Here is a 17370-nt window from a genome sequence, read left to right on the forward strand (position 1 = left end):
ATTTGTCAGAGAGAGAGAGAGGGAGAGAGAGCAAGCACAGGCAGACAGAATGGCAGGCAGAGGCAGAGGGAGAAGCAGGTTCCCTGATGAGCAAGGAGCCCGATGTGGGACTCGATCCCAGGATGCTGGGATCATGACCTGAGCCGAAGGCAGCTGCTCAACCAACTGAGCCACCCAGGCATCCCTCCAGCCTCATTCTTATGTGGGTATCCTGTTGTCCCACTACCACTTTCTGAAAAGACTATTTTTTTTTTCTCATTGAATTATATTGGCAGTCTTATGAAAATCATCTGACCATAGATGTAAGGGTTCATTTCTGTGCTATGATCTCTGCGTCTTTCCTTAGGCCATGCTACACAATTTTTTTAAAGATTATTTATTTATTTGACAGAGAGAGAGATCACTAGTAGGCAGAGGGGAGGCGGGTAGCAGGCTCCCTGCTGAGCAGACAGTCCGATGCAGGGCTTAATCCCAGGACCCTGAGATCATGACCTGAGCCGAAGGCAGAGGCTTAACCCACTGAGCCACCCAGGTGCCCCCATGCCACACAATTTTGATTACTGTAGCTTTGTAATAAACTTTGAAATAAACTTGAGTCCTCCAGCTTTATTCTTTCTCAATATTGTTGTGGACTTTCTGGGTCCCATGCATTTCCAATTCAAGTTTAGCATTAGCTTGTCAATTTCTGTAAAAAAGGCAACTCGAAATTTGATCGAGATTGCATTGAATCTATAGATCAATTTTGAGAATATTGCCATCTTAACAACATCAGTTCCTCCCATCCAAGAACACAAGATGTTCTTTTTTTTTTGTTTAGGGCCTCCTTTCATTTTTTTCATACATGCTTTGTAGTTTTCAGTACATAAGTCTTAATGTTTCTTTTGGCAAATTTATTTGCAAGTATTTCATTCTCTCTCTCTCTTTTTTTTAAAGATTTTATTTATTTATTTGACAGAGATCACAAGTAGGCAGAGAGGCAGGCAGAGGGGGGTGGGGGGAAGCAGGCTCGCCGCTGAGCAGAGAGCCCAATGCTGGGCTCGATCCCAGGACCCTGAGATCAAGACCTGAGCTGAAGGCAGAGGCTTAATCCACTGAGCCACCCAGGCACCCCGGAATTGTTTTCTTAATTCCATTTTCAGATTATTCATTGCTAATGTATAGAAATACAACTGACCAAGTTATTTTTGTGTATTGGTCTTGTGTCCTGTTACACAGGATAAACTCGTTTATTAGCTATAATCGTTATTACTTTTTTAAGATTCCTTAGGATTTCCTACTTGCAAGATCATGTCATCTGCAAATAGAGATAGTTTTACATTTCCTTTCCAATCTGGATGCCTTTTATTTCTTTTCTTTTTGCTTAATTTCCCTGGCTAAAACCTCCTGTACAATGTTGAATAGAAGTGGTGAGAGCAGATATCCTTGTCTTGTTCCTGATCTTAAAGAAAGCTTTCGGTCTTTTACCATTAAGTATGATGTGGGGTGTAGGTTTTCACAGATGCTTTTTATCATAAGGTTGTAGGAGTTCTATGCCTAGTTCATTGAGTGTTTTTATGGGGAAAGGCTGTTGACTTTTGTCCAGTGCTTTTTTTGGCATCTGTTGAGGTGATTATGTGTTTTCTCCCTTTACTCTATTAATCTGGTGTATTACATTGATCGATTTCCATGTAGGCACCAGCCTTGCATCCCTAGCATAAATCCCACTTGGTTATGATGTGCATCCTCTTTATTTTTGAACTGTTTACTTAAGGTCAGGTTTGAGGTTTAAAGATTTTTATTAATTTTTTTAGAGAGAGAGAGTGCGCGAGAGAGAGCACAACCAGGGGGAGGGGCAGAGGGAGAGGCAGAGAATCTCAAGTGGACTCCACATTGAGTGTGGAGGACAACACAGGGCTCGATCTCATGACCCTGAGACCATGACCTGAGCTGAAATCAAGAGTCAGGTGCTTAACTAACTGAGCCACCCAGATTTGAGGTTTAATGATGAAATTAGAGAAAATCTTCTTGGGTTTTGATCATGCTGTGTTTCTTAATCTAGAAATTGTAAAGGCATCAATTTCCATGGGGATTAAACTTATTATTAAAACTTAAAATAAAATGCTAATTAAGATTTTTGTCTCCCCAAGAATTAGGTTTTAGAAAGGCATAATATTTTGGATGATAGTGAATGGGATATAATCTTTTTGTTTTTTTTAACTTTACAGAATGATTTTTTAAGTGGAAAGAGTAGATCAGCCCCTGCTCTAAAGGGTTTATGAGTTATTTTGAGAGATAAAATAAATAAGCATGAAATTATAAACAAACATTTATGCATTTATACCATTTCTATGTACAAAGTATGGTATATTTAGATATGTTTAAATTCACTATCATAAAAGTCTCTCAGATTTCCTAACAGTTGAGCTTAGTGTCAAAGAAGTAAGCACAGGTATACTACCTTAGATTTTGTAAATACTCCTGTTGATTTGGTAGCACCAAGAGGACAAGAATATTACTTATTTTTATCTTTTATGCATTTATCTTTTTGTGTTTGTTTTCTAATGAGTGTAACATATTAGAATAGTAGCTCTTGGCATAATTTAATTTATACATAAACAAATGTATATATATATTGAGGGTAGATGCATGCACAAAAATTTATTACTGGTTGGGTATGCAGTCAAAATAATTTGGGAACCACTGGCTCTCAGGATAAAGTCAGGCCCCTTAGCATGTTCCCAACTGACCTTTCTACTCTTATTTTCTTAGTCTTCAATCTAACATTGCATCTAGCATTACTGGTAGATTATTTGCTTCCACCTCTCTGAGCTGATGCTTAAGATGTTTCTTCTTCCTTGTAATAGTCGTTTCTTGCTGTATGTTTGTTGAGTTCCTACTTAGTCATCAAATCCTAGCTCAGAGGTCTTTTCCTCTATATCTCCAATGATCTCTTCTTTTCCTCACTGGGCAGAATTAATTGCTGCAGTTCTTCATTAATAATATCAGTGTGTGTGTTTTTACAGTATATCCATTTGGTATATATGTGTATGTGTGTATGTATGCCTGTGTGTGTATACATATACATCTATATGTACAAATATATCCTTGACTAGATTCTGAGGGTATATGTCATATGACAATCATCTTTTTACAATTGGGCCTTGGTACATACTAGACATCAGTAAATTTTTATTGAGCAGAAGTCATAAAAAAGAGCGGGAGATTTGAGGTAAGAAATGCCATCATTGAAAAACCGCTCAGTAAGAATGATTTTGTTGGATCAGAAAAGAAAAAAAGAGAGTGAAGTTTATGCTGAGAAATTAATGAAAGAGAAATTGCAGTGATCCAAGTAGTCTATAGCTGGATCCTACCTGAGATACAGGTTATCAAGAAAAGGCTAAGAAAAAAGATAAAAGCAAAACAAATTATAGAAAAAAGACCTTTTGTTTATTTCCTTGATTGGTTTTTACCCTTTGCCTGGAGTACTCATTCCTAGTTACCTGCACTGCTTTTCCCACACACTTTAGATCTCTGCTGAGAAAGTCATCTTATTAGTGAGGCCCTTTATATCTACCCTATTTATGAAAAAATCAGCTCTACCCCACTCTTCGCACTGATATACCCTAGCCACTTTCTGTTTTACTTTTCTTAGTAGCTTTTCTTATCTGACATTGGACATATTTTATTTTAGTATTTATTTGTTTTCTATCTCTTCTTACCAGAATGTAAGTTTCACGAGGGCAGGGTTATTTTATGTCTGCTTTGTCCGTGTTCTATCTCCCAACATTACAAGGGTGCCTATCACATCATCCCTGCCCAGTGATTAATAGAAGTATTACAGTATTCTCCCCTTATCTGTGGTTTCGTTTCCACAGTTTCAGTTACCTGTGGTCAGCCATGGTCCGGAAGCAGATGATCCACCTTCTGACCTATTGTTCAGAAAGTTGGTAGTGGCCTAGTGTTATAACACACTGCCTACGCCATTCATTTCATCTCATCACGTAGACATTGTCTCACATTACCACATGCAGAAAGATGAGTGAACAACAATAAGATATTTTGAGAGAGAGACCCCATTCATATAATTACTTTTATTACAATATATTGTTATAATTGTTCTATTTTATTATTGTTGTTAATCTGTTACTGTGCTTAATTCATAAATTAAACTTCATCGTAGGTATGCATGTGTACAAAAAAACCACATATAGGGTTTGATACTCTCCACAGTTTCAGACTTCCAGTAGAGGTCTTGGAAAGTATTTCCCATAGCTAAGGGGAAGCAACGGTACTATAGGGGGGAAAAGTTGAGAAAACAGTTCGGAAAACTTGGGGAAGAGGAGAATCTTGTTTTCAAATAGTTTGTTAGTTAACATTTCAAATAATGTTCTCAGTATGGTTTTCCTCAACCTCCAGACAGATTTTCAGATGAAGTAAGTTTAAAGCAGCCGGCCTAAATATCAAACTAAAAAAAATGTATGATAAATACATGATTTTCACTGTTCCAAGTCTTGGGGACACTCTGTATTATAGTATAGTTTTAGGGTTTTTTAGGTTGGCAGTTGAACACATTGCTTTAAATTTAGAGGTACTTTACCTGAAACAGTGCATGGATCTTAAGTGTACAGTTTGATGAATGTTGGTAAGTATAACCAACTTCGAGATTGTTCAAGATAAAGAACATTTCCATCATTCCAGAAAGTTCCTTTATCCCCCTTTCTAGTCAATTCTCCCTCCTTCCCAGAGGCAACTGCCATTCTAATTTCTTCTGCTGCATAAATTAGTTGTGTTTGTTCTTGAAATTCATACAGATGGAAACATATGTGTTCTTTTGCCTCTGGCTCCTTTATCTCCACTAATGATTTTGAGACTTGGGCATGTTGTTGCATCTATCAGCAGTATCGTTCCTGTTTATTAGTGAGTCCTGTTCCATTATATGATGTCTGTTTGCCCATCTTCTGTCGATGGGCATTTGGTGTGTGTATAGTTCTTGGCTATTATAAATAAAGCGATTATGAGCCTTCTTATGTAAGTCTTTTTGTTGCCGTATGTATTCAGTTCTGTTGGGCATATGCTTAGGAGTAGTATTTCTGGGTCATAGTGCAGGTGTATATTCAACTAAAGTCTTCTAAAGTGGTTTTTTACCATTTCCCACTCCCATTAGCAGTGTTTGAGAGTTTGTTGCTCCACATCCTTGTCAGTAGTTAAATACTGTTATTCTTTTTTTTTTTAATTTAATCAATCTGATGGGTATATAGGGTTGTTTCAGTCTCCATTTCCCTGAAGAGTTGTTGAGCACCTTTTTGTAAAACTCATGGACATATGAATGTCTTTTGCCTATTCAAGTGTTTTGCCTATTTTCAATTTTTATTTTTTGCTTATTTTTTATTTAATTTGTAGGGTTTCTTCATACATTTTGGATATGAGTCCTTTGTCCGATATATGGATTACAAGTATTTTCTCCAAGTTTGTGGCTTGTCTTTTCATTTTCACTTTCTAAATGTCTTTTGGTGAAGTGCAGTGTGTTTTTTTCCTTTTATGGCTGATGTCTTTTGTGTCTTGTCCGAGAAGCTTGCCTACCCTGAGGCCATGAAGGAATTCTCTTGTTTTCTTCCAGACATCTTACAGTTTTAGCTTGGTCTATGATTGATCTAGAATTAACTTTTGTGTATATTGTGAGGTAGAAGTAAAGTTCATTCTTTTCCATGAGATATCTAGTTGTTTGAGTTATTAGATTTTAATAACAGAGCATTTTCATGTATGGTATCTCATTTGAGCCTTTCAACATCTTAGAGGAATGAAAGTTATGTGTTATCTCTCTTACAGAGATGAGGAGCTAACACTCAGATTAAATTATTTAGGAAAGATTGCATAGCTAATTGATAACTGAACATGATTAAAGCTCATATATCCTAATACTGTTTAGTCCTATTCTATTATTACGCTACACAGCTTCTTCTAATTGAGTTTTTAAAAATATCTGAGCAAAGTTTCACTAAACTACTAGTGTGAACTTAATTAAAATTGTCTGAAAAATACCCAATTGAATGTTTCATACCATCAAATTATTTATTTATGCAAATTATGGCATTCTTTTTATAAAACCATTTCAGGTTCTCAGAAATGTGTGCATTATAGATTCGTGTACTTCTTTATTCTCAATTAGGTAAGTCATGAGATTGCAGTTAATTTTGTTTAAATGGCCATTTTTATGTACACACACTCATATTTAAATTAAAAGTAGATTTCTTTTAAAAGGTACATTTTAGGGACGCCTGGGTGGCTCAGTGGGTTAAAAGCCTCTGCCTTCGGCTCAGGTCATGATCTCAGGGTCCTGGGATCAAGCCCCACATCAGTCTCCCTGTTTAGTGGGGAGTCAGCTTCTCCCTCTCCCCCTACTGCTCTGTCTCTCTCTCTTGCTCACGCTCTCTCTCAAATAAAATACATAAAATCTATTTTTAAAAAATAATGTTAAGCAGTTTTACTAGAAGTAACATAGTGTGCACTGGTGACATTAGTGCCATTTTATTTTCCACTGTCATTATCAGTCATCTAATTTGAGGAATTAGATGCTTCACACTTATCTCCATGGCTGATTTTGTACAGGCTGCCTCTCTGCCTCCAGGATTGGCCCTTACCAATCACCTACCCATTTGCTCAGTGAAATAATGTCTAAGAGTAGGAAGTAAGCCTGGAGAGCCAGAGTTAATACAAACTAAAATGTGAACAGCAAGGACTCTAGACGATGTGATTCATTTATAAATTCGTGTATTTTACATTTGTATATTTACATTTACAATATAATATACATTTATATGTTTACATATATTTTGAGGAGGAGGAGGTCGTTTTTTGAGTTCAGGTTCTCACAGAAGGGGAGAAGACATCAGGTTTAGACAAAGAGGGAATGTGGGCAAGTAGGAGAGAAAAAAAGGAATGATTGGAATTTCCCTTTCAAGGTGACTGTACTAAATTAAAAAGAGCCAAGATATCTGGAAAGTGAGTTCAAGAAAAAAAAATATTTAAAAATGTAAAAGAGTTTTTTTAGATGTTGGTTGGCTGTTTTAAGACTAAAACCCAACTAACTGAAATCTGAGGATATTTCTTATTTTACAGAAGGGACAGAACAGGGGCTGGGGGTGGGGGGTGAGACAGGCAGTTCCCAGGCATGTGGGGTAGTGGCTAAGCACTGTGGACAGACTCTAGCTTCCCAATGCATCAGACTTGATTTTCTCTCTCTAGCTGTCAGACAGCAGTCGTCAGAATTCTTTAACCATCAGACCCACCCGGATGGATACGGGTGGGTGGATTCATTACTGCAAGGTAGATGTGCTCGTTTTCAGAGAGGTGGGTTAATTAACACAAGCTGCTGAACAACCGTGATCTCTTGTAACAAATATTCGAGTTTTGATAAACAGATGAATTTCCTTTAAGCAAAAATACAGGATTTGGGTCCTCATAAGCCTGTTCTGTTACTGTTACAAGTTACTTAAGAGTTATATTACTGTGAGTTCAAACAAAACCTTTCTACATGAAAAAGTTGAATATTTTGGGTCACCTTTTGCTCCTTTGAACAAATAAGTCATTGGTCATCACGACAGCAAGAGACAAACCACGAAATTTATTTAAACTTAAATATGCTAGTCCAGCCAGTCCTCCCACGTTCCACTTAATATGTTGTACACGCGTGGATAACAGAGGACAGTAAACAAACAAGGGAGAATAACCAGTTTAGCACTTCGGGGCTGTGTCAACACATTCTCTTCTCAAGGTTCTCATCAAATAAAAAAACTTACATTTGTATGCTAAATTCAGTCAAAGAAATAGAAGTCTATATTATGGGCTTTCTATAGAGCCAGTCTCTACCTTCTAGCTTATTATTGACTTTATGACTTTGGGAAAGATTTTGTCCCCCTAAACTTACTTTTCTCATCTGTAAAATGGACTTCGTGAGGACCGGAGATAATGTCTGAAAGTCAGGAAACTAGTGAGTCATCAGTCAGTATTGGCTAATACAATTAGTCCTTGGCATATTTTTATTTTTATTACTTTTGTTTCCTGCAGTGTATGTTCATGCCCAAATAACGCTCGGTGCAACCATTCACTAGGAAGGGCTTTGCCAGCTGCCCTGTTTCCACAGTTCCTGCCCATCCAGTGCACCTTGTCCACACACCTGTCGAAGCACGTGGCTGTCTGACTCAAGTACTTGTCAGTCTCCTTCACTGCACTGCCGGGTTTGGAGGGTTGAGGTGACTTTATTGGTATCCCTGTTTCTTCACCCGGTTTGGTGGAATGCCAAATAAATGTTTGCCGGCTGAACAGCTGACTAGTGGTCCAAAGAAGGGATTAGTACCTTTTTTTTTGGATTGATAGTTTTGTTTGTTTGTTTGTTTGTTTTTAAGATTTTATTTATTTGCCAGAGAGAGAGAGCGCGCACAGGCAGGCTGAGTGGCAGCAGAGGCAGAGGGAGAAGCAGGCTTCCCGCCGAGCAAGGAGCCTGATGTGGGACTCGATCCCAGGACGCTGGGATCATGACCTGAGCCGAAGGCAGCTGCTTAACCAACTGAGCCACCCAGGCGTCCCTGGATTGATAGTTTTTAAGAGCTTCTCATTATCCTAAATGTTCTGTTTTTCTACATATAGGTTTATTTTTATTTACCCTGCTTGGTCTTTGGAGATCATTTTTTTTTTAAATTTTATTTATTTATTTGACAGAGAGTGAGATCACAAGTAGGCAGAGAGGCAGGCAGAGAGGGAGGAGGAAGCAGGCTCCCCGCTGAGAAGAGAGCCCGATGCGGGGCTCGATCCCAGGACCCTGAGATCATGACCCGAGCCGAAGCCAGAGGCTTAACCCACTGAGACACCCAGGCGCCCCTGGAGATCATTTTTGATGTGAGGATTGATGTCTTTTACGTAAAATTCCTAGCCCCCTTTTGCTCTGAATATTGCCTTTTTGTGATTACCATAATTTTCTTCTTTTGAAACTTCTTAGTGAATACTGGGCCTTGCAATCTGTCCTTTATGACTTTTAATTAATCTTTTTAATCTTGTTGCCTCTCTGGATTGTATTTTGGAAGAATTCCTTAATACCATTCCTCAATTACCAACTTGTCTTCAATTTCTCTTCAACTGTTAAATTCTGGAGTCTTTCTCGGATGTTGAGGGTTTTTTTCTTTTTAATCCCACTGACAACAGTTTTCTTTTCTAGGATTTTTAACTGGCTCTTTTCATATCCATCTGTTTTTACTTCATTTCTGCCTGTTTTTGTTTTGGCTCATAATCTCATATTTCTGGTTGTGAATATGATTCCTGTATTAATCTCTCTTAATCTCATTTACTTAAAAATCTTTGGGGGCACCTGGGTGGCTCAGGTGGTTAAGTGTCTGACTCTTGATTTCAGCTCAGGTCATGGATATCAGGGTCCTGAGATCAAGCCCCACATAGGGCTCACGCTGGGTGTGGCACCTGCTTGGGAGTTTGTCCCCCTCCTCCCTCTGCCCCTGCCCCCGCTCCCGCTTCACACATACGTGCTCTTTCTCTTTCTCTCTCTCAGATAACTAACTAAATTAATAATACATAAAAATAAAAATCTTCATTTACGATTTTAAAGTCTTCTAACGAATCTAAAATATTGCTTATAGAATCCTGTGAAGCACTGATTTCATTTGGAGTGAAGTTGTGTTTTGATCGCTGCTTTTATCAGCATCTTTCTTAAGCATTAGATGTTTTTTAAAAACTATTTTGGAATTTGAGTTTTCTGTCTTCTTTTGACTGGGACATTCTTCCTCTGCCATCTGTGTTCGCCCCTTTATGCAGGTTTTCAGTTCTTGCCCCCCACGTCCCTAGAGCCTCCAGGACAGCCCTTACTGAGGCAGCTCAGGGCTCATGCCCTGTGACAGAACCAGAGTGTCTTGGATGCGGTCGCTGAGGTGGCGGGTGGCTCGGTGTAGTTCCCAGCCTTAAGGCTGCTCACGTGTCTTCTAGCTTCTAGATCACAGCCGCAGATACGTGACAACCCAGGAAGCAATTAGCAGCTGGCTTTTTTCCTCTTCTTTTTCTTTTCTTCTCAGCCTTCTCTCACAAACATGGATGCTCCCCAGTGAGACCAGCTCTGGTTCCCTAACGCCTGAGGAGCGGAACTGGGTCAAGAGCCCAGCAGCCCTGTGGCTTCGGCCCTGGTCATCGCCTTTTCATTTCTCGTACATTTCTGGTTTGTGGAGGTTTTTACCTTGTTTGTGAGGCCGGCGATGTCTCTTACTGCTGTGTGTTTGGAGCGGAGCACAGGGGTACTTTGAAGCATGAACTGACTGTGCCAACTTGACTGAAGGTTTTTTTAACTTGAAAATGACACTGTTGGGGATACTGCTGCCCTCCCTCCCCACCCTACCCTCACGCTAACCTGCAGAGACATTGTGGAGGATACAGGATAAGGGAGACTTGAGATAAGTAAATAATTCAGAACACCGCAGGCAAGGAAAGAGCAGCACCCGAACTAAACTAAGGGAGACGGAGCGGAGAGGACGGATGTAGAAGATGCTAGTTGGTCCCATCAGCAGACATGGGTTCCCAGGTGTGGGAGGTGAATGTTCACATTTTGGGTTTAGAATGGACGTAAAATTCACTGAGAAAGCAATCTAAGAAGAAGAGTAGGGGTGCCTTCGGCTCAGGTTATGATCTCAGGGTCCTGGGATCGAGCCCCGCATCGGGCTCTCTGCTCAGCAGGGAACCTGCTTCCCTCTCTCTATCTGCCAGCCTCTCTGTCTACTTGTGATCTCTCTCTCTCTGTCAAATAAATAAATAAATAAAATCTTTAAAAAAAAAAAGGAAGAGTAAATTTTGGTTGGTTAGTGGGTCAGGTCCATATGGAGGGAGGGGAGTTAAGATATTTTATGACCACAGTTTTAGGCGTAATACATGTTTTTCTAGAAGTCTGCTGTGTGCCTTTGCTGCCGTCACATCTCATTGCCCAACATCTCTGCATTTACTGTATTTCCAGATCCCTTTACATGCTGCTCATTTGTGTGTTTACAGGCGCACTTCCTCTGCATTTGGGACATTTTTTTCTCAGCATGTTCCTTCATTTATCTAATAGACATTTCCGAAGTAACTCTTAAGCAGGTATAATTCTGGCCTTCATGGATGTTATGCTGTAATGGAGGAAAAAGACACTTATCAAATCAATAAGAATTGTAGCGTGTGGAAGTGCTGTACAAGAGCAGGGCAGGGGCTGGAGAGTGTGAAGGGCAAGTGGGGAGGGGCTTGTGATCCCTCAGCAGGAGGTGAAGTCCGAGCTGTTCCCTCTGCCTGAAGGGCTGCAGGCCTGGCCTTTTCTTACTGAGCAAGATGCCTGTGATCCGACTGTCCTTCCCTGCACCACAGCTCGGTGTTTAGCTCCTTACTGTGCTTTATTTCCTTCAGAGCATTTATTTGTATCTGAAATTTTCTTGTTTGGGGATCTTGTCTTTTTTTCTCTCACTCATGTTTCTAGAACAATTCCTGAAACTTAAGTGTTGAAAAAATGATCAAATGACCGCCGAGGTGAATAAGTGCATTTCCTTGGCTATTGGTTTGGCACAGAGTTGCTCTAGTGATTTGCATGTCCCGGTCCTTTGTGTGAGTTTGAGAAGCCTCCTCAGGTTGGCTTTCTGTTCGTTCATTTTTCTGTCCTCTTGACTGTCCCCTCAGTCCACTGGGCCCTTCTGATGGCGGTTGCCAGTGGGAGCTTGCCACCCTCTGGCCAAGGGGACAGGCATGTGACTTTCAAGCTGAGCCAAGCCGAGTCATTCTCCTGGATTTTTCCAATTTGAGTGAAGGAAGAGGGAGGCTTCTCAGGTGGCAGAGTGTGAGGCATGAACCTGGAACTCTCTGTGGCCATTCCACATTCAGATGGAGGAAGCCGGTCTGCAAGAGGAGAAAAGGAAAGCATTATGCAGACGGAGGAAGGGACAGGGGAGAGAAAAGCAGTCCTGGGCGTTCTCCAGTCTCTGCCTCTTTACTTGAAGCCCAGTTGCAGCCCCTGGTTTTCCCATGGCCTGTTCAGTTTGAGTTTCTGTCACTTATAACCCAAAGATCCCTGATTTCCTTACTAAAATAGAATATAGCTTTATTTTTACTTTACCCTTCATGTCAATAACAAGCTTTACATCTTGGTGTATCTTTGGGTATTGATCTGTTTCATAGTTTGACTTCTCATTTCAGAGACTCCATGTCTCCCTCTCTTTGTCGATCTTTCTCCCTCTCCCTCCCACCATCTCCCCCCACCCCCATCTCTTTCTCTCTTTCAGACACAGAGCCGTGACTTCCTGCATGTGTTCTATTCCACAATTCCGTTCTAGTGCTAGGTTCCTCCTTTCCTTTCAGAAACATATTGCTTAGCAGCGAGGAGATACCATCTTTTTGGTACTAATTGTTATTTTTTACTCATCCTTGAAGCACATTTATTGGGGTTTTGGATTTTTTTCACTTTCAACTTTGGTGCTTTAGAACAGCTGGGTTTCTACTCTGCAGCATCTCAATGGTGGTGGGGGAGTAGCCATGGCCATGCACAGCCTTGAGCCCGAAGCAAACCATTGTGGCAGGCTGTCACCTGCTCCCTCAGGGAGAAGCCCTCATGTTTCAGGGAGAAGTGCTTCGTCATTGTGGCTGGCTTTCTGCCTGATGTACCTGCTTGGACCTTTGAACTTTTGTAGCTGCTTTCAAGTCCCACCAGTTCATGCAGACTCTGACTGAAATAATCCACATCTGTCCCATAATTTCTAGTTCTGACCTCTTGTAATTAAGCATGTTGCAAGAAACTCTTTCAGGCCAGGCAACTTTCTCAGGCAGCAATGCTGTAAATTGGCACTCGATACCTTGCATCCATCTGGTTCCATTTGCGTTACGTCAGGGAGAAAATGGAGACTTTTTGGTAATTTGTTCCTTTATCCATTTGTTTACTCAGTAAAGATTTATTGAGTAGCTCCTATGTGCCAATCATTCTCCCAGACACTGGAAATACTGGGTGAATGAGGCTCTCTGCTCTCATGGAGCTTGTAGGTGAGGAAACAAACAGTAAACAAGTAAATAAACGTGTATATATTATTGTGTGTGTGTGTGTGTATAAAATTATTATTATGTGTATATAAAAACATATATATTTACATACCCACACACAACAATAGCAGGTAGTGATAAAATGGGTAAGGGAATAGAGAGTGATGGGAATGGGGCTATTTTGGATAGGGTGGGCAGAAGTAAGGCTTCTCTGAGGAGGTGACATTTGAGTAGAGACTTGAATGAATTAGGGACCTAGCCATGCAGAGTCCCTGGCAGAAGCAACAGCTAACACACAGCTTGAAGGAGACAGAGAGCCTGGTGTGACAGCAGAATAAGGTAGTCTGGGTGGTTCAGGTGGAGGGAGAGAGAGGAAGCAAAAAGATGAGTTTTTGTGAAGTTAGAAATGGAAAAACAAGTTTTCCACCCCTTCCCCCAAACTAAGCTACTAAGCAGTTTTCAAGGGAGTAGCGGTGTCTGGCACGTTGTCCCCAAGGGCTGACAGTCACAGCAGGCTTCTATCAGGTGACAAGGAGTGGTAACCCAAAACCCTGCAGGACTTTTTGTTTATGGACTACAGATTACTCAAAGGAAGTTAAGGGTGTCAAGAAGGATACTCTTCACAGCAGTTATAAAGGAAGTTTGGAAGGAGGAAGTGACTAAGAAATGAGACTGAGAGTAGATAAAATAATCTTGGGAAAGATGGCAACTTAAGCAAAGGTTTCTAACCCTGTCGTAGCAGTCCTTAACGAAATGACTGGCAGAGAACATGTTGGCCTCTTTTGTCAAAAGCACCCTCCATTTGACCATTTCTCATTACTTCCCCTGCTGGTAAGTTATAGTTGGATATATTAATATTTCAATTCACCACGCTTAGAACCCAAAATGAACATAGTAGTGGGTCTTTAAGGACTTGTCATTTTACTCCTGGAGGAAGGCTTGGGAAAACGTGAGATGTTATATTATGAGTTAGTCCCGACATGTGGAGAGGGAAGTGGTTTTCCTTTATCATTTTTCATGGGAAGGGATTGAGATTAGTAATAATAATACTATATATTTGAATGAGTATTCTTTTGTATCTGTGATTTACACTGAACAGATATGCTTCTACTGGTTTTCACATCGAAAACTCAAGCCCAGACAGACCACCTAACATATCAGAGTCACACAGTTGGTTAAGGACAGTATTGTCATTGGGATTCTGGTCTTAGACTGTGCTCTGGCACTCTATTAATGGCATCACGTTGTTTTAATAAGACGTTATGTCAAAGAAAATCTAATTGTCCTCCCTACTCTTATCCCACCCTAATGTCCTCCTTTAAGGTAGCCGATATTAACAATGCGTGGGGACACCACTGGCCATGTGCCTGCCTATCCATCATCCATCCACCCAACCACCCATGTATTTCTCTATCTACTTCTCTCTCCTGTATACATATATAATGATTGATTTTCCCGTGTGCTTTACTGATTTGACTCATAACCATACATATTACTTTAAATCTTTAGCCAATGCCATTGTCCTATATCTAGATCTAATTCATTCCTCTTCTTTTATGCCTACATTGTTTGATTTATTGCAGAGAATGTATTGTTTTTAAAAGGAAATATATTTAGAGTGAAAAATGTCATGTCAATAAGTGATATGATTTCATCACACATTTAGGTACTTCTTAAGGTATAAGAAAAGGAGTACTTATTGACAACTCCAATGAAACTTAGGTTTCCCTTTGACTTGTTACAGATTTTTCTGCTTTGCTACACTGTTTACATTTTTCCCTAATTTTCTTTAGAATAGAAATTAATTGTAACTTCAGTGAATATTTTCTTACTTACACAAATTCAATGTATTTTTCAGGGTATTATATCCGGGAGAAGTCTAAGCAAGTCATAACATTGCTGATGGATGAACAGTTGCTGCACAGAGAGAGGGAAGTAGCATGTCGGACAAGACGGCGTACCTCCTACTCTATGACATTTCCTAAAAGATTACCTGGTACAGCTAACTCACCAACAGCATGTGCTTCTGCCCACACACCAGAAACTCCTGCCTCAGAGAAGAAACATAAGCTTCTTAAGGTTGCAAGGCTACGTAATAAAAGTACGTATACTGAACACAGACCTACAATGTAGTAGGTATCATTTAAGAACAATTAAAAAATATAAAACATTAGGTTTTCATACTGAAATATTAATGCTATATTAGTACTCTTATTACTATGTTAGACATTGCACTGTACAAAACAGAGATGAAGAGTAATAGTAGAAAATCTTGTGATTATTTTTGGAATACAGGTTATCTGGGTTTCCAAAAAAGTGGGATTTTTGAGCTTAAATGGTATTAAAGTAGTGATGCTTACTTGGCATCATGATTCATTTTAAGATTTTCATCATAACTAGAATGTGAGACTCGGGGTCTGGGTATCCGTGCATTTTGTGCTGTTTGATCCTACATTTGCTTAAAGGTGCCCCAGAATTCTGAAAGTCTCTAAAACTCCTACAGGATGACAGTGCCTCATAGTACATACATTTTAATTATGAACTGAACTTTTTAAAAAAGGGATTTCTTTGTAGCATTACAGAAATCAGTAGGGAGATACAATTATCTTTCCTATTAAATTTGCTAAAAAGTAAAGGAATGTCAACGGGCTCTGTCTTCTCTGGTACAAATCCTGTTGTGAAGTTTTGTATGAGGAATGGACAGTTTGAGGAAGCAAAAAAACATTAAAGAAATGTGACTTGGATCCTTGTCCCTTGAAAGGAACTAAACCTCATGCTGTAAGTGAGGGACACAGCAGGAGTAATGTAGAGTTAAAAGTATTTTCAGAGGCTGGCCTGATAGCTTTATCCTGCAGCTCTATTAAGGAAGATCCTGAAAGAGCTACAGGTGTTCAGTTCAAACAGATGTTCCAAATGTCAGTTAAATCTGGAAATTAAGAATGTTCATAGTAATACCAACGTGGAACAATCCTGCTAAAAATCACTAAAGTACTTTTCTGACTCAGTCAGAGGTTCTCAAATGTTCTCTCACTTTGTGCTTGTGTGGACTGCGGAGACGGAAAGACAGTAAAAGACAGTAAATGCTATCTACATGCTTCTAAATGTAGTGGAACCTCTTTCTTGAGGGCGGACATTTTATTTTGAAATAAATCAGGAATGATAAGAGACCCATCTGAAATTTTCTCACAGAAGCCTTCAGTTCAAACTACTACAGAAAAGGGTTACAGAGTAAAATCACCAACTATTAACTGGCCCAGAGTTTCTTCACTCCTTTTGCAACTGCTCTGTTGCCTTTCTTATTCTCCCTCCATTGCTTTTCTCTCTTCCTTTCTCTTTCATTATAAACTTATATTTATGGAATTTATTTGAAGTTTGAATTTATTTGAAGGTATCGAGCAGAAATTTGGAGCTATAACAGCGAGTAGACCGTAGTCCCTTTCATCATGGAGCAAATATTCTAGGGACAGAGACATATACTAACCACACATGAACAAAATAGATATAAAATATTATGCTAGGGACAAGCCCTATAAAGAAAAGGAAAGCAGGGGCGCCTGGGTGGCTCAGTGGGTTAAGCCACTGCCTTCAGCTCAGGTCATGATCTCAGAGTCCTGGGATCGAGCCCCGCATCGGGCTCTCTGCTCAGCGGGAAGCCTGCTTCCTCCTCTCTCTCTGCCTGCCTCTCTGCCTACTTGTGATCTCTCTGTCAAATAAATAAATAAAATCTTTAAAAAAAAAAAAAGAAAAGGAAAGCAGTGTTAGGGGACAGAGAGTGACAGGGATGGCTTTAGTTTAGGTCAGGAGTGAGGGAAGGCCTTTTGGAGGAGGAGACCCAAATGAAGTGAGGGGACAATCCATGTGTATCTGGGGTGTTCCAGGCAAAGGAAACTCCAGGTGTAATCTGGGGCGAGCTTGGTGAACTTACTGTAAACTTAGGAAATGAATCTTTAAATTGCCAAAGAAGTAGCTTAGCTCTGAGCCATTTTTATGATTCATACAAGGAAATTGAGTTTATTGCTTTATAGTCACTGCTTTTTTTTTTTTTTTTAACCCTAAATGATATTCTCTAGCTTTATGACACGTCTTGTTCACTAAACTGAGCTTGGAATGACTTTTGACTACTTTTAAAAAGTCAGTCTTGGGGCGCCTGGGTGGCTCAGTGGGTTAAGCCGCTGCCTTCGGCTCAGGTCGTGATCTCAGAGTCCTGGGATCGAGCCCCGCATCGGGCTCTCTGCTCTCTAGGGGAGCCTGCTTCCTCCTCTCTCTCTGCCTGCTTCCTCCTCTCTCTCTGCCTGCTTGTGATCTCTCTGTCAAATAAAAAAAAAAAAAAAAAAAAAAAAAAAAAAAAAAAAAAAAAAA

General features: G+C 40.0%; 1 protein-coding gene across 1 annotated transcript in view; it reads left to right on the forward strand.

Moving 5' to 3' along the window:
* The window catches only part of LOC111157446 (ENTH domain containing 1), a 101622-nt gene that overhangs the window by 8062 nt on the left and 76190 nt on the right, over window positions 1-17370 (forward strand). Inside the window, exon 3 of the mRNA XM_022518848.1 lies at window positions 14870-15112. Coding sequence (XP_022374556.1) covers window positions 14870-15112 — 243 coding nt within the window. The remainder of the gene's footprint in view (window positions 1-14869; window positions 15113-17370) is intronic.

This window comes from Enhydra lutris, unplaced genomic scaffold (genome assembly GCF_002288905.1).
Source record: "Enhydra lutris kenyoni isolate GAN:26980312 unplaced genomic scaffold, ASM228890v2 scaffoldscaffold55, whole genome shotgun sequence".
Taxonomy (NCBI): Eukaryota; Metazoa; Chordata; class Mammalia; order Carnivora; family Mustelidae; genus Enhydra; species Enhydra lutris.